Source organism: Cajanus cajan, chromosome 1 (genome assembly GCF_000230855.2).
Source record: "Cajanus cajan strain Asha chromosome 1, NIPB_CcT2T_4, whole genome shotgun sequence".
NCBI lineage: Eukaryota > Viridiplantae > Streptophyta > Magnoliopsida > Fabales > Fabaceae > Cajanus > Cajanus cajan.
Window position 1 is genome coordinate 10,728,902 of NC_138517.1, and position 26,622 is coordinate 10,755,523.

General features: G+C 31.4%; 2 protein-coding genes across 4 annotated transcripts; both read left to right on the forward strand.

Annotated features, from left to right (window-relative positions):
* The first annotated feature begins 1,595 nt into the window (after positions 1-1,595).
* Positions 1,596-9,991, forward strand: LOC109787746 (extra-large guanine nucleotide-binding protein 3). 3 transcript variants are annotated; one of them, XM_083074729.1, is made up of 8 exons: positions 1,618-2,860; positions 3,005-3,142; positions 4,506-4,610; positions 4,720-4,905; positions 5,650-5,827; positions 7,286-7,530; positions 8,910-9,079; positions 9,158-9,991. In XM_083074729.1, the coding sequence occupies exons 1-8, from the start codon at positions 1,787-1,789 to the stop codon at positions 9,738-9,740; spliced, it is 2,679 nt and encodes an 892-aa protein (XP_082930855.1). In that variant the 5' UTR covers positions 1,618-1,786; the 3' UTR covers positions 9,741-9,991. The 3 variants fall into 3 exon arrangements, with proteins under 3 accessions (XP_082930867.1, XP_082930855.1, XP_082930863.1); XM_083074737.1 differs by having other exon boundaries at positions 1,623-2,860; positions 7,289-7,530; XM_083074741.1 differs by lacking the exons at positions 8,910-9,079; positions 9,158-9,991 and adding an exon at positions 8,750-8,782 and having other exon boundaries at positions 1,596-2,860.
* A 7,995-nt stretch (positions 9,992-17,986) lies between these two features.
* On the forward strand, positions 17,987-18,403 carry LOC145958292 (uncharacterized). The gene has a single exon (XM_083075209.1). The coding sequence runs from the start codon at positions 17,987-17,989 to the stop codon at positions 18,401-18,403; it is 417 nt and encodes a 138-aa protein (XP_082931335.1).
* Positions 18,404-26,622: the final 8,219 nt, after the last annotated feature.

Below are 26,622 nucleotides of genomic sequence, written 5' to 3' on the forward strand. Positions count from 1 at the left end.
TATGAGAACATGCATTAAACCATTTCCCACAAAATCAAATTATAATAATCAAATAATATGTATGCATAAATGATGTATTTCATATAAGGTAAATTCATTGAAAAAAAAGGTAAATTCATTAATTTTAACAATAACTACTATTTTAAAAGTTATACTTAAGGAGTTTGTGTAAAAGAAAATAATTATACTTAAAGGAGTTGTAAAAAAAAACTTATACTTAAAAAGATGATTTCTAATTAAGAAGAGTGTTATAGAAATATTCTTTTAAAAATACTCTTTATTTTTTTTTTTGTTACATAATCAATAAATAAATTATTAAACAAGATACCAAACCTACAAAATTTTGTCATTTTCATAAAATTTCAACTTATAAAATAGTGTGTATTTAAAAAAATGTGTTAAAGAATATATTTCTAAAAATTTTCTCTTACTACTTAATTGTTAATGTAATTTTTTATATTAATTATATATAACTAGTATATTCAATCTAAACTATCCTCATTTAATGTTTTTAGAGGAGTAATCATGGACTAAAATATGATTATTAACCAGAGATACAGGTGAAAAATTAATTAATGAGATACGAAATTTGAAAAATATCAATTGTTAAAAAACACTAAAATAACAACATTTTTTTACAAAAGAAAAAAAACCTACCAATCTCGTTATTATTCGTTTGTCAAAAGCAAGTGACTAAATCTTTTTAGATATAATCTTTTTAAGGAGTTGACAAATTCTAATAAATATTTTTTTATAGATGGATTATAGATCAAATTTTTATCACTTAAGAGATTATTTGGTTCAAACTAGGAAAGATGAGGAAAAAGATATTAATGGAGGGAAGAAAAAAAAGGAAGGTAAAATAAATATGGATAAAATATAATTTTTTAAGTGTAATTAATATTGTTCTCAAATTATAATTGAAGTTTGACCTCAATATTATGTACATTATGTATTTGCATTTAATGTAAGTTTCATTAATATATATTTATATATAATATTGAAGTAAAATTATAATTTTGATTGAATAAAATAATAAATGCATATAAGAAATTATCCATAAGTTTTATAAAAAAAATAATTAAAAAATTTGATCGATTGAAAATAAAGGATGTTTATTCTTATAATTTTAAATTTAAAAACATAATTAATAATATTTTTGATATTGTATTAAAAAATATTTTAAAATCTTTCTTCTTGAAATTCATTTATATAAGAGGGAAGCTAAACTTAAATGAGAAATAATTTTACTTGCCTCTCTTTAATTCTCCCTTAACCAAATTTCTATAAAAGATAATATTATTTAGAAATCATGTCACATTTTTAGTTATAAACTGAGTTGTATTTAAAAAAAGAATAAGAAAAGTTAATAGGCTTGACATTTTTTAAAAAAAGTAAAAAATAATCTTATTTTATTTTCTTCTAAATTTCAAAAATTTTAATATCTTATTTTCATTTTGTCCGAATTAAAAGGAAGAAAGAAATAAACCGAGTAAGTATGGAACTAAGCCAATGTCATAAATATATAGAGAAAATGCATATATGTAATAACGATGACGTAAAACATAACGGAATGACGCACCGTGACTAAAGCGAGACAGAGTCTGCCGTTAAATGGCTCCGTTTACTTTCTGCCAACTGCTGCAGCTGACAACTCAACAATCAGAGACTCTTCCACTTTTATTTCTTTCTCTCTCTCTCACTGATCAAAACAAACCATGAAATGAAACCTTTTCGTTGATTCCTTTGAACTCTCACACTTTTCTCGCCCTCCGCAAACCCTAAAATGGCGTCGGAATCCGCAGAAGAGGACAAATCCTGGGAGCATATCCTCCGCCGCATGCTCCCCGCCGGAGCGCCGCTGCCGGACGAGGAACACCTCGACTACTCCATCGCCGTCGAGTACGAAGGTCCGCCGGTTCCCTACGACGTTCCCAAGGTCGATCCGCTCGAAATCAGCGCCGCCGCCGCCGCTCCGATTCGCACTGCCTCCGTCGTCTCCGACCACGCCGCCGAGGCCTCGATTCCGGTCGCCATGCCGGTGCATCCGCGCTTCTCGCGCTTCGGTCGCGTCCGCAACGGCGGATTCGACCGCGCGCCGCCGCGGAGTCCGGCCGAGAGCCGCCGCTCGTCGTCGGTCTCCAGGTCTCAGTTCGATTCGCGCAGCGGCGAGGTTTATCGTACCGATTTTTCCGGCGAGGCGAACGCCGAAGACGCCGCGAGCTCCGCGTCCGAGGCGTCGCAGACGCCTCGGACGCCCCCGAATTCGGCTCCGGTGCCGCGCAGCGGCGCCGGGGCGGAAAAGCGCCCGATGACGGTGACGTTCAATACTCCGAGGGACTCGGAGGACGACGACGAGGACGGTTACCAGTCGCCGCGGTCGGTGGCTACAGAACCGGTGGGATCGCCGGTGCCGGCCTCGGCGTCTGGCGCTGCGCGGAACAAGAAGCGGTGGATTTGCAGCAGGTGTGGGAATGGGAACAGGTTGAAGGAGAAGGAAGCATGTTTGGTGTGTGATGCGAGGTATTGCAGTAACTGTGTGTTAAAAGCTATGGGTTCTATGCCTGAGGGAAGAAAATGCGTCAGTTGCATTGGGCAGGCAATAGATGAATCGAAGAGGTCGAGCTTGGGGAAGTGTTCTAGAATGTTGTCGAAAGTGTGTAGTTCTTTGGAGATTAATCAGATAATGAAGGCTGAGAAAGAGTGTCCTGCTAATCAGCTACGGCCGGAGCAGCTTGTTGTGAATGGCAGGCAGTTGAGGCAAGAGGAGTTGGCTGAGATTCTGGGCTGTCCAATCCCTCCTCAGAAGTTGAAGCCCGGGAGGTATTGGTATGATAAGGACTCCGGACTCTGGGGCAAGGTGAAAATGGAAAAGATATAGCAAGTTTAATGTTTCAAGATGTAGTGTTTTGTATTAGTGTTTGTTTACGGCTAAATATAGAAACTACTGTTTTTGGATTGCTTTATTGTTTTGCTCAATTTGGGTGTGGTGGACTGGTTTCAGGAGGGAGAGAAGCCCGAAAAGATAATAAGTTCAAAGCTAAATATTGGAGGGAAGCTTCAGACAGATGCAAGCAATGGGAATACTAGAGTCTACATGAATGGTCGTGAAATAACAAAGATTGAGCTTAGAATGTTAAAGGTAATCAATAATCTTTCATCTGGGTTGGGTCCAGTTCTGAATGAAATAGTACAACATGGAAGTTAGTATCGCCCACTTTGGAAAAACTTATCAATAAATATTTGCAAGAGAAGAAAATAACAAAGTAAAATGAATCAAGTTTCTTATGTAAGTTTAAATTACCTTATGCATAAGTTAAAATAAACTTTTGAAGAAAATAAATGAGAGGGTTTTATAAATTAACTTATGCTTAAGCTAAGTTTAGCTTATATGAGAAGTTTAGTTTTTTTTTACCTTCTTATTTTCTTCTCTTTTAAGTGCTTATTAAATAATTTATCCAAATAAGACCTGAATGCATTGGAGGGCTAGATACCAACTTCTTTAGCTGAGCATAAAATTTTCCCTGCTTGGGCTACAAAAAAGGTTGTGTTTGAGGTACTGTGTGGGAGTGCTCCTGATTGAATATTCATTGTAGTGTGTTGCAACTTCATAGACAATTGGTTATCTAAGGAAAAACACAAACGAATGAAGACCTGTGTTATTATCAGGCAACTTATGGTCATTTATGTTTCTAAGTATTTAAATGTTTGGATTTTGCTTGTTATTATCAAGTGCTTACCAAATTAAGAAAAGGCATTACATAAACTACTATATTTGTAGGCTAAACTGTTGAGTATGTATTGCCCTGGACATGCATTAAATTCCTTTTTAGAAGTTCCTTTTAAATCAAGAAATATATATTTCAAACATTCAAGCTACCTGATAACTAATGGGACTATAAGTCTATAATCATGTGCATCAGTTTTTAATGCAACCATAACTTCTGCTTGTTGACAATCATTCAATTAACAGTCAAGTTTAACAAGACTTTTGAATCCCTTAGATTTGGTGTATAAGGAATTCATTCATGGTTTTTATGATGGTCCTTCAAATTTTTGGCTAATTTGTTATGGTATACATAGAATTTGTATCTAAAATGTCTGCTTACACCAAGTTCTCTTTTCTTCCTGCTCCCTATCATTTATTTGATTCTGTTTCTTATTCTGCACATCTTATATTTCTTTTAAAGAACAATGTTTGTGAAGCTTTGTCTAGAAAGGTGGACTGCAAGAATCTTTCAATGGATGGTTCTGCTCCCTCCTTTCTTTTACGTTTTAAATGCATTTAGACCATCTCAAATGAAAGAAATCACGAATCTTGTCTTTCTCATTCCCGTAGATATGATATTGATCTAATCAATGTTATACCATTAAGCTCTTATGTTTGACTTTTGGTCTTGATAGCTAACAGCGTTGGAAAGCTGCAAATTATGTTTTATTTCTTTATCTCTAATTTTTTGCCTTTGTCATTGATATATTTGAGACTTCTTTGGCTGTCATTTCAGCTAGCAAATGTTCAATGCCCACGAGATACCCATTTCTGGGTTTATGATGATGGATCTTATGAGGAAGAAGGGCAAAATAATATCAAGGGAAACATATGGGGAAAGGTTCTCTCTTATCTGATAATAACATATATCTTCTTTTCAATTTGAGCTTGAAAGTGTATGTCCTTGATTTGGTTTTTTATACAATATTAGTTTGGTTCATGGTAGGCAGGCGTCCACTCGTTTCATTTGTTCATTATTCTCATTGCCTGTACCTCCTACTAATCTTCCTGGGGTCAAAGATAATTCAACTAACTATTCAACAAGATCTGTGCCTGACTATTTGGACCATGGTAGAGTTCAGAAACTTTTGTTGTTTGGCATGGAAGGTTCTGGAACAGCCACTCTCTTCAAACAGGCATGTTTTGTTCCTCTCTCTTTCACTTCATCTATCTCTCTCACCCTGTCTCATGGTTTGGGATCAATATCTTTTGCTTTCCCTTTTTGCCTGACGAAGGACTTTAGTGAAGATTCATAGTATATGTGATCGGTTTGTAGTGCAATGGATGCTGGTGGACTGCTAGTTATATAGTTATACAGTAGAATATTTTCTTAGGATTTTAGATATATACATGTGCTCATGCTCATCCACACATTCAAAGATATGTTGTATAACTATGTATATGGATGATACATGCATGCATGCATATACTAATAATTCTATGAATGAATGTTGCTTGATTGCTGCATTCATAAAATGTGTCAATGCATACTCATTTATGTAGGTTTGCACAGTGCATACATACTTGGAAGTTAGATGTTCATGTAAACAAGAAGTTAGATGCAGTCAAATGTGTATGTGCTCTCAACTTATTGATAATGGAAACCCTACCTTATGTTTGTTTTTATTGTAGTGCTTTCTCGTATGCCTATTATGGATGCCTTTCCATGTGGATGTGGCGGGGGTATATTATTTGAAGACTGTTTATTTTTGGTTTACATGGTTATGACACATTTTCTTTTTGACATATTGCCAGTGTTATTTTATATATTTACCTGGTGTAATGCTGTGGTACTGATTGTTTTATTGTTTTTATTTTATCATTTATAATTTTCTATGCTTTCATTTTAAGAATATTCTAATTCCTTATCCTTGTAACAGGCTAAGTTTTTATATGGAAACAAGTTTTCTGCAGAAGAATTACAAAACATCAAGCTTATGATTCAAAGCAATATGTACAAGTATCTTAGCATTCTGCTTGAAGGACGAGAGCAGTTTGAAGAGGAAGCTCTGGCAGAGGGAGAATCCACTTCATTAGAAGGTGAAGGATCTGGACAAGGTATAATTTTACTTTCCTTCCCTTTCTTCCCTCTTTCACTCTATGATGGGACTGTTTCTCTTTAAGTGGAAGTGTTTCCAGCTTTCTGATATTTTTTGTGGCATTTGTTATTATTCTCAAGTGACTAAATATTGATTTTTCTATAAGGAGTCATGAGAGAAATGAAAAGGTTCTGAAGCTTTTAACATTTATTCTATATTTATTATATATATATATATATAGAGAGAGAGAGAGAGATACATGTGAAGATCTAGCAGATCCTTTGGAGAGTAGGTAACAAAATAGTTGCTTTATGTGGCCCTTATTTGGCCCATAAAGATCATCTTTGGATAAAAAATTTCTTTCATTGTGTAGTGATATACTAAATGTTGTCTGCAATTTAGGTCCAATGTGATAAAAATTTATTATTTGTTACTCTCTCCAGTCCTTCTTGTAAGGCACAATTTAGGAGAAATTGATATTTTACAATTTCTATAAAGCATTAATTTTATTTTTTATTTTTTGTCCCTATTAAATATTGTGAGTATATGTGTTTCTTGTCATTGAACAGTAAGAAGAGAATTTAAGAAATAAATTATTTCTCTCTCACCTCTTGAACTCTCCAATATCCATTTTATCAATTGTTATTGGTATTGGTGCAAAAATTTGGTATGGAATAATATATTCACCTCTTCCATATTTATAAAAGTGTGTTCCTATTTATATAAAACCAACTTAAAATAATTGTTTGTTCTTTTATATAAGATCCAACTTATATGTCTCATACATTAATTATTTTTAGACCAAAATACTCGTAATTAAAGTGTGTTCTCTTCATTTGGTAAAATGCATTAATTATAAACTCTTTAGAGAAAGCATGCACTCTAATAGGTTAAGAAAAAGATTAGTATTAATTAGGAGAGAGAAATAGTATAAGGTATGTACTCTAATTGGTTAGAAGATAAGTATTAATTTGGAAAGAAAATTACTATAAGGATAGTTTTAGAAAAAAAATATATAAATAGGACAAATTGATTGTTATCAATTAAATTACTACTTTTCTTAATCTTGGTGAATTAGATAATTAAGTCTTATATATAGGAACAAAGGTAGTATTATAAAGACAATCTATTCTAAACTAATAATAGCAACTACCACCATGGCTCATCTCACCTGATGGGTTGACATGGATCAATTGACACCATTGGGCTCTATCAAAATCCAAGTTGTCAATTGTTACTTGCTGTCTTGGTAGGAGTTCTTTTTCTTTGTCCAGTATTTGCTACAACTATGTTTTAACTGGTATAATGGATCAGTTGTCCTTTTAAGCAGCAATTTTCAAGTTAGCAATGCTCGATACCACATAATCTTTTCCCCTTGAGGATTTTGTGGATGACACAATTTGATAATGATCTTTTTTGCAATGTCTTTGGAAAAGCTGTAGTTTTTTGAGTGAATCTAATTGTGCAATAAATTTAGCAGAAGCAGCGGCTGATGATAACAAAACAAGCATTTACTCAATCAATCAAAGATTCAAGCACTTTTCTGACTGGTTATTGGATATTATGGCCACTGGAGATTTGGAGGCCTTCTTCCCTGCTGCAACACGTGAGTATGCTCCTATGGTAGATGAAATCTGGCGAGATCCTGCTGTTCAGGAAACATACAAGAGAAGAGGGGAATTGCATAATCTTCCTGATGTTGCTAAATATTTCTTGGATCGGGTATAACTCTACTATTTATTTTTACTATTTGGTCTTCTTGGTTAGTGTTGTCTTTTATAAACTTGAGCTGTTAATCATTATTACATTACAACTTAATATTTGTCATTTAAAAACATGATTTTTCCTTTCCATTCTGGAATTGATTCTAAAAAAGTGACTGGCATCACTGTCACCGCTATCCCAAACTATTATTTCACCTTATGCAATCTTAATTTTGTTACTCTAGTAATAGCTAATATGATGAACTTACACAAAGAAAACAATCTACTAGAGGTGACAAAAAAAGGGGCGTTTCATTTTATTTTCATGAAGCTCTAGCCTAGGGTTTAAAGCTCATTTAGGGTACATCAATACTATATTTGCAAAATATTCTGACAAATTATGTTTATAAGAAAAGTACCATCTGCATGGCCATTGCCCTATTAGCATAGATTTTTAAATTGACGTGGTTGGTTGAAATAGATTCAATTCGAAGAACAAAAGGTCACTGGAACACCTTGCTGCCAGTTGAGTTTATGCTCACTGGCAGCATTGATAGATATATTATCATTCATTTATTTACTATGAAAATTATATATAAGTTATTCAGAATTCATTTACACCAGTGTGAATCTAAATCAATTTAACAGATAGAAATCACTGTTTTGAGGATGAATTTCTCAATGTCCCATTTCATTTCAAAGATTGCTAGTACTCCATCAGAAATGTTAATGTACGTTATACTTCTCAAACATTAAAACTATTAACCATCTGAACAAGTAGTTATGTTATAAATTTTCTCAAGTTTTCCATTTGAGAGTTGAGACTAAAGTGATTTTATTTGTAATTTAATCAGTAAATTGATCATACTTTCTACAAGTATTGATGTTGTTGTTCTTTCATCATCGTCAATTGACCCTCATCATCCTATATAATTATGTAGACAAATATATAATAGATATCTATGGAACATTAAACTACTTTGGAAGAAAGTACGGAAACTATATTGACTTCCATAAGTTCCGTGTAAAATTTAAAATCATGATCTTATGTGGTATAACTCCTTGTAATATTACCTAGGTAGAGTAGAATCGGAGTATACTAATTTCTAATTTGATTTGTCTTGCTTTTGTACTTTTTGATTTGTCTCTTGCTAATTTAAAAAAAACAATCTCAAAATATATTGACTTCCATAATGTGCTCTGTTATCAAGATATCATGTGATCCTGCACAATCACAGGCAATAGAAATACTATGATATGTCTAATCCTGTATGTAGTACCTTCTAATTTGATTTGCAATATTTCACTGGCTAATAATTATAAACCAAGCTTAAAGTATATTGACTTCCATTATGTGCTCAGTTATCAAGATGTCTAATCATTTGTGATTCTGCACAGGCAATAGAAATATCAAGCAATGAGTATGAACCTTCTGATAAGGATATATTATACGCCGAAGGAGTCACTCAGAGCAATGGTCTTGCCTTCATGGAATTCTCGTTTGATGATAGGAGTCCCATGTCTGAGATATACAGCGAAAACATAAATTGCCCTCCTCCTTTAACCAAGTAAATCATTCTATTGCATCTCCTTCTGTGGAAGCTTGTGAAACTGTTGTTAACTTGTTAACATTGTCATTGACTCAGGTATCAGCTGATTCGCATAAATTCGAAGGGACTGCGTGACGGATGCAAATGGTTGGAAATGTTTGAAGATGTGAGAGTAATCATATTTTGTGTTGCCCTGAGTGACTACGACCAGATGTGGCCTACTAGTAGCGGTGAGGTTCGCAACAAACTGCTGGCAAGCAAAGATCTTTTCGAGAGTCTGGTGAAGCACCCTTGTTTTAAAGATACCCCATTTGTGCTTCTCCTAAATAAATATGATGTCTTTGAAGACAAGATAAACAAAGTTCCTTTGTCAAGTTGTGAGTGGTTTGGGGACTTTTGTCCCGTGAGACCCCATCACAACAATCATGCCCTAGCACACCAAGCATATTACTATGTGGCTGTGAGATTCAAGGAGCTTTATTATACCCTAACTGGCCAGAAGTTGTTTGTGGGGCAGACTCGAGGTCGCGATCGCGGGTCAGTTGATGAGGCATTCAAATACATTAGGGAGATCATCAAATGGGATGATGAGAAGGATGATGATGTATATGAAATCAATCCAGAAGAGTCATTTTACAGTACAGAAATGAGTTCTTCTCCATTCGTCAGACAAGAATGAATTCCCAACCTTTGAAAGGATTTGTAGGAGCACTTCATTTAATTTATTGAAGGAAAGGCTTGTGTGGAGTATGTTGTTTTATTTTGTTCTTTAGGATCTTCCTGAACAGGTTCACAATTATTTTTGCCCCTTCATAAATAAGCTAATTTTATTGAGAGGTTGTAAATTCAGAGGTGTTTTCTTCTATGTACAGTTTATATTGACAACATTGTTCAGCTTAATTTGAAAAAAAGAGGTATTATTTATGAAAACGAGCCATTTATCACCATGTCCATGACCGTAATTACAGGAGAAATATTAAGCTAATATTTAAGATTTTTTTAATAAAAACTATAAAGTATAAATTAAATATAAAAATGTAGATATTTAAAATTTTTAATTTTGGAACTTCTTAAAACTTGATTTAACAAGTTTAAAATATACTTTCACCCTATTTTTCATTTTCTAAAATTAATTTTTATTTCAGTATTTGGTTTTATTTTTTTGTTTTCTGTTGTCAGAAAATAAAAATACTGAAAATATGTCTGATTTAACCTTTTCCAACTTCATAAAATGCTTTTATGAATAAATTAATTTATAAAATAAATAATATTAAATCTGTTGCGTTATAATCAAATATATTGAAAAGGAAATAGAAATAAAAATTTTAATATTTTTAAAATTAGATTGATCATTAAATTGGATAGGACAGTGGTTCAAATTTGAATAATTTAACTATCAAATGTGGTTAAACTAATATTAATAAAATAATGGTTATTAGTATAATAAATAAAAAAATTATAATATCATAATCTTATAATACTAGAAATTAAAATAAAATATTATTTACATATTTTTAACATTTAATATATATGTAAAAATCTAAACTAAATGAACCATTAGGTTCGACCTCAAGATAAGAGACTTAGAATAATATGCAAGATTCTTACATAAAACTATTATTGTAATTATGATAAATAAGAAAAATTCTACATTAAATATAATATAATATTTAAATTTAAATCTTAATAAAATATAACAATGTGCATTTGTTATTTATATTTAAATAAAAAATATCAAATTAATGTAATACTCTCTCTAGCCATTTATATAAGAAATAAATAAGTACACTTTTTGGTCTTAAATATAAGAGATAAATATCTATTTTAAGATTATTAATTTTCTTTTATACTTTCATGCAAGTGGATGCATTTATTAAACTATTAATAATATGGTTATATTTATTGATGGAAAAGGTTATATCTTAAATTAGATATACTATCATGTTATTACTAGTTAACATTCAATTGAATGATGTTTTTGGAATAAAATTTAATTTTATGACATTATTAATAAAAATTAACTATCTTAACTACTTTTATTAATTTTGTATATTTTTTTTATTTCATACTAATGTCTTAAAACTTCCTTTTAGACTTATTTAATTTGGTTGAAAAGTAAATAAAATCTCTCACACATATATATAAAGAAGGTTATAATAATACCGATGTAACTTTTACTAAGTATTACACCGCTCAATAACTTTATATTAAATGTGAATTTTGTAAATTCAATCGCTAGATTGAAACTTCTCTACTCTTAGATCATATATACAAAATTTTATATTAATCCAAAATGATTTTATATTTTTTTATAAAACAAAATTGACGTAATATATACATTTTAAAATATTAAAATATGAACACTTTGATTATCTTCATGTTGTTGTTCAATTTTAACAAAATTTAATATAAACATATAAAATGATATGAAATTTCAATTTAATGGTTAGATTTACAAAATTTTCATTTAATATAAAGTTATTGAATAGTGTAATACTTAGTAAAAATTACACCGATATTACTATAACTCTCCTCTCTATATATATATATTCATATATGCAAAATGCTGTCATCAAGAATGCAGGTCAAGTTAGTTAAGAAAAGTATGCAAGTATTATAAATCTCCCATGTATCAAGTTTGATTTTTATGAATAAAAAAATGTTGATAATAAATCAAGAAACTGTCAAATTGCATAGGCAACACAAAAGTTGTCACTTATCCATGCTCCGGTAGCTAATAACGTATTTGGTTTTATGTTTTGGATGCGATTGTAGATGTGATTTTCAGAAATTAATGATTATAGTTTCCACATCCCATATGTAATTCCTTATTCCTCCTCCCTTCTGAATGGGTTCCAAACACACTATTAGAATCAAATTGCAGAAGTGATTTCAAATCGAAGAAGTTAACCTATGGGTGTAATTGTTGGCACTGAATCGCAGGAAAATAAGTACACACAAAACTATCATATTTAATAAATAGGAACAAAAATTTAGGGCATAGAAATAAGTAATTATATAAAGGATGAATGATTGGCGAGCCTGTTCCTTTGGTATATCTCTTTTGTTTTTTAGTATACAATCTTAGTGTCATCCATGAAGCTGGTTAATGATTTATTTATTTATTTACAAACTTATTTCAAAAAATGGGGTTGTTTCATGATCGCCAGCAGGAGCTGTGATTGTATTTATTTGACTTCATATTCATATTCCTATATACCTAACTAGGGCAACCAATGCTTGCTTCGAATTCCTCATGACTCATTGAATAATAAAGATGAGACAATTCAATTTAGTATCGTAGTCAAACAAACCACTTGCTTTAAATTTTAGTTTCTATTCATCTTGATCAACACAATAATTCATCTATAGATATATCATTATATGTAATAATTAATGCTCCCCTTGTATAGGAAATTTTATATTAAAATCCCAAAAAATTAAGTAAAAGTGTTTTGTGTGTGTTAGGTATAATGTGGGGCATATTATAGTTTAGCTTTGTTCGATTTAAAATTTAAATTCGTACCCTAATTTTTCTTGAGGTCCAAAGTAAATACGAAATAATTGATAATATTTTACAAAGCATGGGAAATAATTGGCTATGTAGCATGTCTCCTCAACTGCATACACCTCCACGTGACAGTCAAATGTTTATAAGTGTGTGTTTGAATAAACATTCACAAACTTGATTTCCGAAGATCTTATTTTATAAATGATTATTTTTATTAAAATGGATTTTTTAAAAATAATTATTTCGAATTTTTCTATCTAAAACACGAGTATACTATATCAAATTGTGATCACATTTTTCTTGAACAGAAATGTTTTCTTATATATGTACGAAATTCTTTTCCCACACGCACTACACGGTTCAAGTTGGTCTAGCCAATATGTTTATGATTTAATGAAATTGAGAAATTCCTATAAAGTAAAGTTGAATTTTGTTGCAATTAATAAGAGAAAGATAAATGATTGGAAAGTAGTATAATGGAAGATTAAAAGTTGGAAGAAAAGAGAAATAAAAATCATAAAACATTGAGAAAATCTAACATATATATATATGATTTCCGTTGGAGCAGTGAAAATGTCGTGAAATTTGCTGAATCCTTTAAGTAGCACCACCATTTCTAACTTCTCTACATACTTTTCATTGTATAAGTATTCTAAAACATTAGTTCCTCTAATTTTACAAATAGAAAATTTTGATATTCTCATTAAATTGACATTTTTTAATTATTAAACTTTAATATTTATTCATGTTTAAGTTATATGATATTTAGTAATATGATATTTAAAAATTAAAAATTAAGAAAATCATGTAAATAAGATTTATTAATAAAATAAAAATTCACATAGGTTTTTAATCACTTCAAAATTAGTGAGTTTTGATTTTGATCTTTAATTTTTTTTTCTTGTTTTTTATTTTTTTAAAATTTATAAATATTATTTATTTGTCTTTGTAGAATAAATAAATTTTGATTTGATCCCATAAAATATTTTTCTTTAATTTTATCTCTAAAAAATTTAAAGTCGCTAATTTTTTGTCCTAACAATTATCTAAAGATATATGAATAATAATTATTTTAAGTATCTATATGAGTTCATAAGTGTTAAACATTGATATAATATCACTATCACTCGTGAATCATATCTAAGATATTCACTTAACCTTTTAATAAATAAAAAATAATTAAAAATAATCACAAACAATATAGGGACTAAAAATAATATTTTTAATTTTAAAAGGATGGAAAATAAAATATTTTTTACAAGACTAAAATCAAAACTAGATAATTTTGTAAAGATCAAAAACATTTTTAAGTCTAAAATAAATATCAATCCCTTATTAAAATATATACAATCAAATATTTTTTTAATATTATTTTTAAATTTTTATCTTCAAACGGCACATCACTTAAATGGTGACAAGTCACTTTTTTAATGTTATTTTTAATTTTTATCTTTAAATATTATATCACCTAAATGATGACATGTCATAAAATAAAGTCAAATTTAATAATTAACAAATATCAAATTAACATTACGATCAAATTTTATATATTTTTACTTTAAATAAAAAATATTAAAATTGTATATTGAAAAAAAAAATAGAAAGATTAAAAACATAATCTTAAAAAACAAATCTATGAAGAATTGGTCCAAAATAAACACAACAGCCCGATCAGCAGCCTTCATTCATTATCCACAGGATTCAAATTCTGAAATCTCAATATTCAAATTTAGCTAAACCCTAACCCTAATATTCAAATATAGCATTGGTGTGGAGAAGTCGAATATTATACATGTCATAAAGAATGAGAATAAAATGGGTATTACGCCACACGCAACGCAAGGAGGTCAAAGCCTTTGGTCTTGAAAAAGAAAATGAAAACAAAATGGATGGCTTATTATTACGAATGAAAAATTAAAACTATAGTTTGCAACTTCGCATTGCAATTCAATTGCAGGGTTTGAAGGTGTCAAGAATGGAGTTTGGTAAAACAGAGACCAAATCTTTCCTACGTATGCACCTATGTGGTCACACAAATTAAACATTATGAAAACGTCAAACTAAAACCACACCTTTTATAAATATTAAAATTATGAAATGCATCGGAAAATTCTTTCAACTTAATTAATAATTTTAAATTTAAATATTAAATACACAACATTGTTAAATATCCAAAATAATTCAATCATTATCTATAAAACAAAATTATTTTTAACTAATATATAGAAGATTCACACATAATTTATATTTTGTTCGAGTTTAGTAGTCACTATATATGAAAATAAAGTTTAACATAATTATATATTTAAGATTTGAGTTCAAATTAAAATTATTAATTAAGTTGAAAGAATTACATACGAATAAAAGACTTGTGAAGAATTTTATGTATTATAAAAATGTCTATTAATTGAATCGTCTTATTATTCAAAAGGTGTGAAAAACAATATAGATTTGATGCCCCAAGATCACCGTTTCTATTATATTAAACTTGGTTTCTATATTATAATGTTTTTTGTTTTCACAATTTGACTCCTATTGCCAGGTCACTTCTAATTCCTAGGACTTTGATGGATGTATTATATTTGTCTTGGACTTTCACTAATATAGAATTACTGATCCATTTAATTATTGTATTTTAAGTTGTCGCTTAAAATATAAAAATATTTATAATGGACTCAAGTCTCAACCAACATCAAAATCTTCAAATTTTGGTATTTTCTGTTGTGTAGCAACTAAATACTAAAGGGTATTAAAGAAAAAAAGATTCCAACTAGCTAGCTGCGACTAACAAGTTTATGATCGACTTTTTTATTTAATTTTGAAAATATTAAATTTAATTTACTGAAATATAATACCTAGATAGCATTGATATATCCCCTTAAATGGTATTATTGCAAAAATAAAAAATAAAAAAAATTGAGAGTGGGAAAATGGGTCACAACCAATAGGTAAAGTCAAATATTTTGACTCGTCTACACTATTTAACTTGGTAGTCCGTAAAGACAAATGGCAGACATGAATTGGGTTAATTCATCTACCTTTTTTTAAAAACTTATTTATTTATCATTTTTAATATAAATTTAATTAAATCATTTCAAATTTATTTTGTGTATAATTTGTAATTTATTATATAAAAAAATCTATTGTGTATTTGATTTACTTTGATAGGCAATTTGAGATCTATTGTATAGCAAGTCAAATTAAATTAGACAATTTGATATATATATATATATATATATATATATATATATATATTTATTATTATTTAGATATATTGATTTATGTAAGATATTGAAGAAAAAAAAATATGTTAGAAAAGTAGCTCAAAATAAATATATAATTTTTTTAAACTAGATAACGAGTTGGTCCGTTAGTCCGTCAGTTTGTCTTTATATAGAGTGACCAAGATTTGGAGCCCATTTTTTCTAATAAAAAAAATTCAAATCAACTCATTTTTTACGACAAGATAAATCTAAATAAATTAAATTAACACGTTTTACGTGTATCCCTTAAAAATAAATATAAAGATTTGATTCATATGTAAATTATTTAAGATAATGTTAAAATATCAATTAAAATGATTTTAAATACATATTTAAATATTTAGTCTCACTTTAATTTAAAAAATATTATGAATCCTAAATTGAGTTTGAATTAAAGTAAATTTAGATGATTTTTGTATTAGATTAAAAAAATTATACTGGTTTTTATAAATAATTTGTTTTTGAGAATATTATTCTTGAAATATGTGTTTAAGTTACTATAAGATAAAATATTATTCTATACTTATATATTTTTACTTAAAAATTACATTTAACTTACCAGAAATATAGTACCTAGACAACATTATTAGATATACCATTAAATTAAGTTAAAAATATGTAATAAAGCAATCTTAATCATAGGAATATATTTTAATTTAGAAAACCGTAGAATTTTCCATTAATTATGATCAGCAGTAAGCTCTATGGACTATGACTTGAGAAAACTGCAGGCCGAAAAAGAATAGCGTTTATGTGAAGCATTATTGGTCCATTGAAATTTATTGCGTGGTACTTGGAGGACAGTGGGTGAACTAACTTCATATGTGGATTGGTGATGCTAGCTAAGGCCGTGGTAGGCTCATACCCAAACCCTTCTGTCCTGACAGTAGTACTGGACCTCCGAGTCTAAGTGGCACACCTGAGAAATTACCTATTATTGTCTATACCTAGTTCTTTTTGGAGTTCCTAACGTTGTTCTATACTTGACCTGGTTGAGATAGGTCAAACGTTGGATTCGGTAGGGTTTATGCCACCTAGACTACTCAACCTCAGTTGTTGGAGATCTCCGAGTTGAAATGCGTGACGACGTATAAGTTGTTGATGAGTTGATTTGTTGTTGATATGAATTGTATATTTGTTGTTGTGTTGTTAAGCTGTGATTGTGTTGTATGTTGATCTTGTTGAGGATGATGATAGTGTTGTTATGTTGTAAGTTGAAATGATGTTAAGAAGTATAGTATATATGTTGTTTGTCTCATGTGTCGAATGCGAAAATGATTATATAGTTGTTATGTTGCATATTAAATTATTATGAGTTGTTTATTGTCTCTAGCTTACCCTTGCATGTTTCCATGTGGTTTGGACTGTGATGATCATACGTTGTATGGGAGCAGGGCAGGGATAGACTGGAAATAGCTGCTAGAGGCCACAAGAGGTGCCTGGAGATGGATATTTTTTTTTTCGTAGGCTACCTTACAGTAGCATATTTTGTTGTATATAACTGGTTGATGTTGGTTGCTTGATTAACAACTTGTGTTGTAAATATTTTGTCATACTATTATATATATATATATATATATATATATATATATATATATATATATTTCAGTAGTGTGTAGTGTTGTTCATAGTGTGACGGCCATGGCGGGTCGTTACACTTTTATGGTATCAGAGCAGTTCGAGTCTAGTGGACACTCTATGGGGTAGTTCCTTTAGGCTTTTGTTGTGTTGAACTCTGTGTTGTGTTGGATGTTGTGCTGCTTTGTGTTGAGTAGTTGAGATATAGTGTGTTGAATGAGTTGTTCATTTTATAGAAGATGCTTAGAACATAAGCAGATAGCCCATGCCATGGAGATGATGGCTATGGCTATGCAATAGCAAAATGCCTACTTTGCTAGGATGGATGCTGAGAGAGCTGAGACTAGTGCCGCAAGACCAGTTGGGTCATAGGAGAGTCGGGTTTTGGCTGAGTTCAGGAAGTGTAGTCCTCCTCAGTTTAGAGGTGATGCAGATCCAGAGGTGGCTGACCACTAGATTTGTGATTTGGAAAAGATATTCTCAATTCTAGGTTGTTCAGAGGAGAGAAAGCTCGCCTATGTAGTGTATATGTTGACAGGAGAGGCAGAGTATTGTTGGAGAGGTACTAGTCAGATGCTGATTGACCGTGGAGTGGTTGTGGACTGGGTGTGCTTCAAGAGGGCCTTCCTTGAGAAGTACTTCCCAGTGAGTGTCAAGCATGCTCGGGAGGCAGGGTTTATGAGATTACAGCAGGTGGGAATGTCGGTGACCGAGTATACCATCAGATTCGAGCACTTGGCACACTTCTACACCCAAGCCACCTCTGAGGCTTGGAAGTGTAGGAAGTTTGCTGAAGGCTTGAAGTATGATTTAAGGAGAGTGATGGTGCCTATGGCCATCACGGAGTTTCCAGCCTTGGTAGAGAAGGCGAAGGTTGTAGAGCGGCTAGAGAGGGTCGGCAAGCCAACGAAGATTGTTGGTGGGCCAGTTGGGTCCAAGAGTGGTGTTGGTTCTCAGAAGAAGCCTTATGATAGGCCCCAATCACTATAAGGGAGTCTTGTCACAAGGAAATTTATTGACATAGCTAGGAGTGGGGGTTAGAGTGAAGCTATTATTCTCAGATGTTACAGATGTGGTGGACCTCACTTCATTCGTTATTGCCCTCATATCGAGAGCAAGTGCTTTAGGTGTGGCCAGATGGGTCACATGTCGACTAGTTGTCCTGTAGGTGCCATACATACCAGGAGTGCCCTGAGGGGTGATAAATCTACTGTAGCTGGGAGGGTGTTTGCCTGTATGTAATTTGGGGTTGAGATTGTTTGTGTCTGCGCACGCTTCTGTTTCTATTGTTGCCTCTAAGATGTGTGTTGGTTGTCCCTTGGAGATGTGTGATAGGAAGTATAAGGTGAACTTGATCTATTTGCCTTTAGTGGATATTGACATAATCTTAGGCATGGATTGGTCATCTGCCAATCACATTCTTATAGATTGTGCCAATAGGGAGTTGATTTTTCCCTTAGGGAGAGGATGAATTATTGATTTCAGCCAGCCAAGCTGAAGTGATGTTGAGAGATGGAGCAGAGTGTTGTATTCTGTTTGCTACTGTAAGTGTGGAAACTGAGAAGGTGATCAATAGGTAAGAGTTGTGAGGGAATTTCTGAAGGTGTTTTTGGATGAGGTTTCTGGGTTACCTCCTACTAGGGAGATTGAGTTTAGCATTGATCTGGTCCCTGGTGTATGGCCAGTGTTGGTTGCTCCCTATAGGATGGCCCCAACAAAGTTGGTTGAATTAAAGGATCAGGTGGAAGAGTTGAAGAGAAAGATTGACTACTTCTCCTATGTTGGTGTTGCCTAATCCTAATGAGCCATTTGAGGTGTGTTGTGATGTTTCTCACCTAAGGTTGGGGTGTGTGTTGATGTAGAATAGGAGAGTAGTTGCATATGCTTTAAGGTAATTGAAGAATCATGATAGGAATTACCTTACTCATGACTTAAAGTTGGCAGCAGTTGTTTTGCCTTAAAGGTATGGATGCACTATTTTATAGTGCAGGGTTCAACGTCTTTGGTGATTTCAAGAGTTTGAAGTATTTGCTTGATCAGAAGGAGTTGAACACGAGACAGAGACGGTGGATGGAATATTTCAAAAGACTACGAATTTCAGTTGATGTATCACCCTAGGAAGGCTAATGTAGTGGCAGACGCTTTGAGTAGGAAGTCCATCCACATGTCTAGTTTGATGGTGAAGGAGTTGGAGCTGGTTGAGAAATTCATAGATTTAAATCTGTATGTGGAGTTGGCTCAAGACCACATTAGTTGTGGCATGATTACCATTGCTAGTGAGTTCTTATAGCAAGTTGGTATGAAGTAGTTGTAAGATTCGGAAGTTGTGAAGGTTCTTAATTTGTTGGATACAGAGAAAGAAGTTAGCTTTGAGATGGGTGAAGATGGGATTTGAGGTTTAAGGGCAGAAGTTGCCTACCTCAAGATTCTAAGTATAGAGAGACATTGTTGAATATATGGCGGCATGTCTGACCTGTCACAAGGCTAAGGTTGGGCACCATAAGTCTGGTGGTTTAATTGTAGATGATGGAGATCCTGTAGTGGAATTTGGATAGTATCACTATGGATTTCATTAATGGATTGCCTAAGTTGACTAGGAATAATGATGTTATTTGAGTTGTGATTGATAGATTGACCAAGTGTGCACATTTCTTGCCTGTCAATATCAAGTGATCCTTGGAGAAGTTGACACAGTTATATGTGAAGGAAATAGTATGGTTGCACGGGGTGCCTTCCAGTATTATTTCAGATAAGGATCCGAGGTTCACTTCTAGATTTTTGGCAGAGTCTACACCACCGCCTTCCAGTATTATTTCAGATAAGGATCTGAGGTTCACTTCTAGATTTTTGGCAGAGTCTACACCAAGTCTTAGGTACGAGGTTGAGATTAGGTTCTGCTTATCATCCACATCGGATGGTCAGTCAGAGAGGACGATTTAGTCCTTGGAAGATTTGTTGAGGGCTTGTGTGCTAGACCACTTGAAGAGTTGGGAGGAATTCTTACTACTGGTAGAGTTCATGTATAACAATAGCTTTCATGCTAGTATCGGAATGACATCGTTTGAAGTCCTATATGGTAAGAGGTGTAGGATTCCTCTATGTTGGTACCAAGATAGTGAATCAGTAGTTGTGGGGCCGGAGTTAGTCCTACAGACTACTAAAAAAGTAAAGTTGATTCAAGAGAGTATGAAGACTACCCAGAGTAGAAAAAAGTCATATACTGATAAAAGCCGAAAGCCTATGGAGTTTGCTGAGGTGGGAACATGTGTTTCATGTCTTACAGTTGAGGAAGTATGTCCATGACCCGAGTCATGTAGTTGAGATGGGTGAGATTCAGGTCATGGAGGACCTGACTTATGAGAAGAGACCAGTAACTGTGATTGATTGCAAGTTGAAGGAGTTGAGGGGCAAGTCCATTGGATTGGTGAAGATCTTGTGGGATGCAACTACTAGTGAGATTACTTGGGAGATTGAGCAACTGTGTTGATAGCAGTATTCTTCTTTATTTCCAAGTAAGTCTATTTTCGGGTACGAAAATTCCTATTTGTTGGGGGCTATTGTAACGTAGCAAGTTGTTTTAGAAAGCCCAATATAGGTGATTTAGTAGCCCAGAACGGGCCTTCCCAATCTGGTACGGGCCGTTCCAAGCTATTAAATTAACCTGTAAATTATGAGTTGAGCTAATAAGCTGTTGAGTTGATTGTGTGGTTTAAAGTTGAAATGAGATGTTGTGTTGTTAAAATGTGTTGTTAAACAATTTGGGATGAGTTGTTGTGCTGATAAACTATGTTGTTCAAGTTGAATGTTGATTTGAAAAGTTGTATGTTGTTTAAGTTGTTAAGTTGATTAAGTTGTGATGATGAGTTGTGATCACTAGGACTAGGGAAGATGTTTTTGAAGTTGCTCATCCCATTTTGTGGATTGAGATAGTTGTGGTGCTCTGAGAGCCCAATTTGTTGAAAAACCCTCCTTGGGAAGTTGTCCCTTGGAGTGGACGTTGTGTTGTTATCCTCTAGGACTTAGTTGATCCCGTGTGTGGGCAAGGTCAAGGTACACGTGTACAAAGCGACCACAGTATAGGAGCCAGGCCGAGCTATACCGATTACAAGCAGCAGGTGTTTATTGTTGTAAAGTTGTTATGGTGTCTATTGTTGTAAAGTTTGAAAGTTAGGGACATATGGTGAAGATATATGTCCTATGTTGAGATACATAGTACTAAGGTGATAAGTTGAAAGTTGTTTTAAAGTTGAATCCCTTAGTACTGTGTGGGCGACATGGAAATAGTCGATCCATGTCATGGTTGAATGATCAATTTGAGTAAGGTATCTAGTTAGAGATGTAGTCTTTGACTAGGTACTGGAGGGTGCGTGGTACTTGGAGGACAGTGGGTGGGCTAACTCCATATGTGGATTGGTGATGCTAGCCAAGGCCGTGGTAGGCTCGTACCCAAACCCTTCTGTCCTGACAATAGTACTGGACCTCCGAGTCTAAGTGGCTCACCTGAGAAATCGCCTATTGTTGTCTATACCTGGTTCTCTTCGGAGTTCTTAACGTTGTTCTATACCTGACCTGGTTGAGATATGTCAAACATTTGATTTGGTAGGGTTTATACCACCTAGACTGCTCAACCTCAGTTATTGGAGATCTCCAAGTTGAAATGCGTGACGACGCATAAGTTGTTGATGAGTTGATTTGTTGTTGATATGAGTTGTATATTTATTGTTGTGTTGTTAAGCTGTGATTGTGTTGTATGTTGATCTTGTTGAGGATGATGATAGTGTTGTTATGTTGTAAGTTGAATTGATGTTAAGAAGTATAGTATATATGTTGTTTGTCTCATGTGTTGAATGCGAACATGATTATATAGTTGTTATGTTGCATATTAAATTATTATGAGTTATTTATTGTCTCTAGCTTACCCTTGCATGTTTCCATGTGGTTTGGACTGCGATGATCATACGTTGTATGAGAGCAGGGCAAGGATAGACTGGAGATAGCTGCTAGAGGCCACAGGAGGTGCTTGAAGATGAATATTTTTTTTCGTAGGCTACCTTACAGTAGCATATTTTGTTGTATATAACTGGTTGATGTTGGTTGCTTGATTAACAACTTGTGTTGTAAATATTCTATCATACTATTATATATATATATATATATATATATATATATATATATATATATATTTCAGTAGTGTGTAGTGTTGTTCGTAGTATGACGGTCATGACGGGTCTTTACATTTATAACCCAAGGAGGAGGAAATTAAAGAACGAGAATTAAAAAACAAAATTTCTAAACCTCTGTTAAAGAAATATAGCGATAAATTTAACCTACTCTATTTGTTAAAATTTTAGTGTGGGTTTGAATTAGTTGTAAAAACATATATTATATCCGATAATTAATCATAAATATAATTGATTATATAAAATATTTTTTCATATATTTTGATGGGTTGGATAAAATGTATTTAAAAATGATCTACCAGGCTAGCTGTCTAAATTAAGATATGGAATTATTTGTAGTCGTCTCTTAAACTAATTAAGTATTAGAGATAAAATCAGAAAATAATTAATTGGTTTAATAATTTTTAATTCACTTTTTAATTAATGCTCTTGAGATATTAATTGGCATTGTTTTTTTACATTTTTTTTAATGTTAAGTGTGTGTCTGCATAATGTTTAGTCTAATGTCTTGGATGAATTATTGAATAATAATAAATCATACCACTAGCTAGTTGTATTTTACCTACTTTATAGTAGAAAGTATATATATAATAAATTTATATCTATTTTAAAGGTGATCATTTTAGTAACTACTTTATTTTGTTTACATTTTAAATTGGACACTTTTATTCTTAAATAAAAACTTTTTAAAATTACTCACGTCCATAATAAAAAATAAAAATAAAAATTGTCAACTCATTAATCAATATGGTAACTTATTTTCAAATTTTAATATTTTTTTCTATAATCATAACCCTTAAAAATAAATATAAAGAGACATAAAATATTTTTTTTCCACTATACCACTAATAATAATAATAATATAAAGCCAACAAGACATGATATATTTATGATAAAGTATTTCGTTCACACTACCTAGCACCACTTAACTAGGGCTTGACATCACCGAGTTAAAGAGCTTCAAGAGCATCCATGCTTGACCCCATTCAACTCATGCCCGACGTGCATGACCAAGTAAGAGAGTTCTTCTCTAATTAACTCTCCCTCGACACTATCAATCTCATGCTTAGTGTTAATGAGGCAGAGAGCCTCTGATCTACATCACGCTCGACATCATGAAGTTACGCTAGACACGATGGTAAATTATGCACTTGGCGGAATCATGAATGTGACTCCCTTCACTTGAAAATCAAAAGATACCAACATGCAATGATAAAAACTACATTTACTCATCATAAACAACTCAATTCCAACCAAAAACACAACATGCAACCAACAATTGATTAGAATCATCAAATTCACCTCAATATGCTTTAAGAACACGAAAACTCACAACATAATAATTTCCTCTTGATCATCACCACAACCATAAATCTAGTGAAAACCAAGCAACATACAACTCTATAATCCATCAAGTATTAAAGTTCTAACTTCTATTACCTTCAAATCACTTAGAATCAGGGGTAGAAGAACAAAACTATATTCTCTGATGAGTTTTGCACAACACTCCAAAATTTGATTCGAAACTTTCCAAGCTTGAACCTCTACACAACAACTCAACTATCTTTGGAAGAATGATCCTAGACAACTATAGTGGAATCAAAAAAGGAGGGAAGTCTTTTAGCTCCAGAGCTCTTCTCTCTAAGTTTTCTTATGAAAAGAACTTATAAAATTCAAGTATTAAAAAAAATCTTATATATCCAATCCAAACTGGTCAACTTGACATATACTCAAAGTAACTCCTAAACAACAAAATCATTAAGATTTCTAAATCCTTAGAATTTTAAAACAACTAAATAGTTAATTGCAACAATATATAAATTAATAAAATCAATAATTAGTAATAAAAATCCACGGTGTTACATCTTTAAATAAAAGATATACATAATATAAAATGGTGTTAATAATCTGCTACTAAAACAAAATGGTGTTAATAATCGTATATTTTTTCATCCATAGTCAATAACCATATATTTTTTAGTGAAAATTAGTTTATAATTAATTAATTAAAAGTTATTATAGTATTATGTCTTTTTATAAAATATAATCTTATCATGTATTTTTTTTATTAAAAAATAATGTAAAATTATTTTATATCGTTGGTATATAACCTTTTTTTAGAGGAATAACCTATTTATTTTATCGTATATAAATTAATTATTTTTAGGGTTCACCATCTAACAAATATGCATGTGAGCGTCAAATGAAATTATTTCTACAAAAGTTACGTAAGCAAATTAAGAAAAGGTGGTGCTATGCTATATATATAGTTTCAGAGTCAACTTTATGTATTTGCATATAACTGTATAGACACCATTCACGCGTTTTTTTTTATTATCTTAATCTAATTCTTTTGAGCATTAAATCAATATATATATATATATATATATATATATATATATAAGTTTCACGTTGAACCTGGAAATTTCAATACAACCGATTTTCAAATTGTTTTCTTTTTTATTTGATTTGGTATACGTACATAAAATTCCTAATTATGAATCCATCAAATATAGTATATATATTCTGTTAATCTAAAAAGTTAATTATGAAATGAAACTTAGAAATCTTTTAGCATAATATTAAAGACCAAAATTTGTATGTAAATTGAATAATATATAAGCTTCCGCGTATCCACCGACTTCAATTCTTATATGGCAAAGAAAAAACATTCTATTCTCCATTGAACATGAACAAGTTAAGTTATAAATTATATATTTACGAAGCATCACATGATACTAAGAATTCACATGGTTTATTAAGATCTTGTATTCAAGTAAAACAAATAAAATAAACACGATATTCTTAAATAAATATTAGATTATGAAAACCCATCATTGAAGGTGTCGACTTCTCTATCCACCTTCGACGAAGAGATCTTGAATATCATTAAACAATTTTATTAAGCAATCACTTTCTTATGGAATCTTCTTCTATCTTATTGCAAAGAATTCATAATTACGTAGTTTTATTTATACATTAAAATCTTTGAGCAATGTCCACACAATTTCGTGCATAAAAGATTCAGATGTGCATAAAATAAATCATGCGTAAAGTTTACTGTTCTTTGGTTCAAATTTATTGTCTTGTTTTTGTCTCATTCAACTTTTTTTCCCCAATTGAATCAAGATAAGTTAACACTAAAATTTTCTTTTAAGTGACGATATTTTTCTAATTAATTAGAAAGTACGTAACTATTTTAACGAAAAAGTTCAAAACAGAGCTTTCATAAAATTAAGTTAGAATAAACATTAGTTTTATTTTTAAAACTGATGCTTTATGTAGATTTGATTCACACAAAAAATTCATGTATAATTTATTAGCTTGCAATTTTATCAACTTTATAAAAATTAGTAAGTTTAAAGACTAAATTTGTCATAAAATTAATGAATCTAAAGACTAAATTATCATAAAGTATATCAATTTAAAGATTATATTTTTCTATTAATAAGAAATATAATGAGGATAACATAATTTAAATATAAAACTATGTATATATTATCTTATCCTCTACTTATATATTGACTCTTACGGTTAAGTTAATATACAACGGCTAATTTCTCATAAAATTGAGAAATTTGGTGATTCAATGATATATACACAGACTTTTAGAAATTAAATCAACACATCAACGATGTATTTATTCTAAAAATTAATTTGGTTACATTATCAGAGTCAATAAATAAAAAATAATCACAAATATAAATTTTTGTTATATAAAAAAGAAATCTTAACATATGTAAAAATCTATAAGTTATATATGTTTAAAACTATCTGTTTATACAAATTTTATATATAATTTATATATTTAAACATAATATTTATTTTTATATAAAATTTATTAAATTTTAGTTACATATAATATATATTTAGCCTAACTAAAATACTAGTAAATAACTATTAAAAAAACCTCTACATCGTGATTGTATTTTAATTAAGCTCAAAGTTAATTAAATAAACTTGTATATCAACCTCTCTGCATTAAAATCCGAATTCCTAGAATATTTTCAAGATTTATTTCGTTTTTCA

Excerpts from the sequence above, each read along its gene's own strand:
- LOC109787746 (XM_083074729.1), top strand. The coding sequence starts at position 1,787 with ATGGCGTCGGAATCCGCAGAAGAGGACAAATCCTGGGAGCATATCCTC. Across the intron at positions 4,611-4,719 it reads AGGGAAACATATGGGGAAAG|GCGTCCACTCGTTTCATTTG; the intron begins GTTCTCTCTTAT and ends CATGGTAGGCAG. Across the intron at positions 7,531-8,909 it reads CTAAATATTTCTTGGATCGG|GCAATAGAAATATCAAGCAA; the intron begins GTATAACTCTAC and ends GATTCTGCACAG.
- LOC145958292 (XM_083075209.1), top strand. The coding sequence starts at position 17,987 with ATGCTGATTGACCGTGGAGTGGTTGTGGACTGGGTGTGCTTCAAGAGG.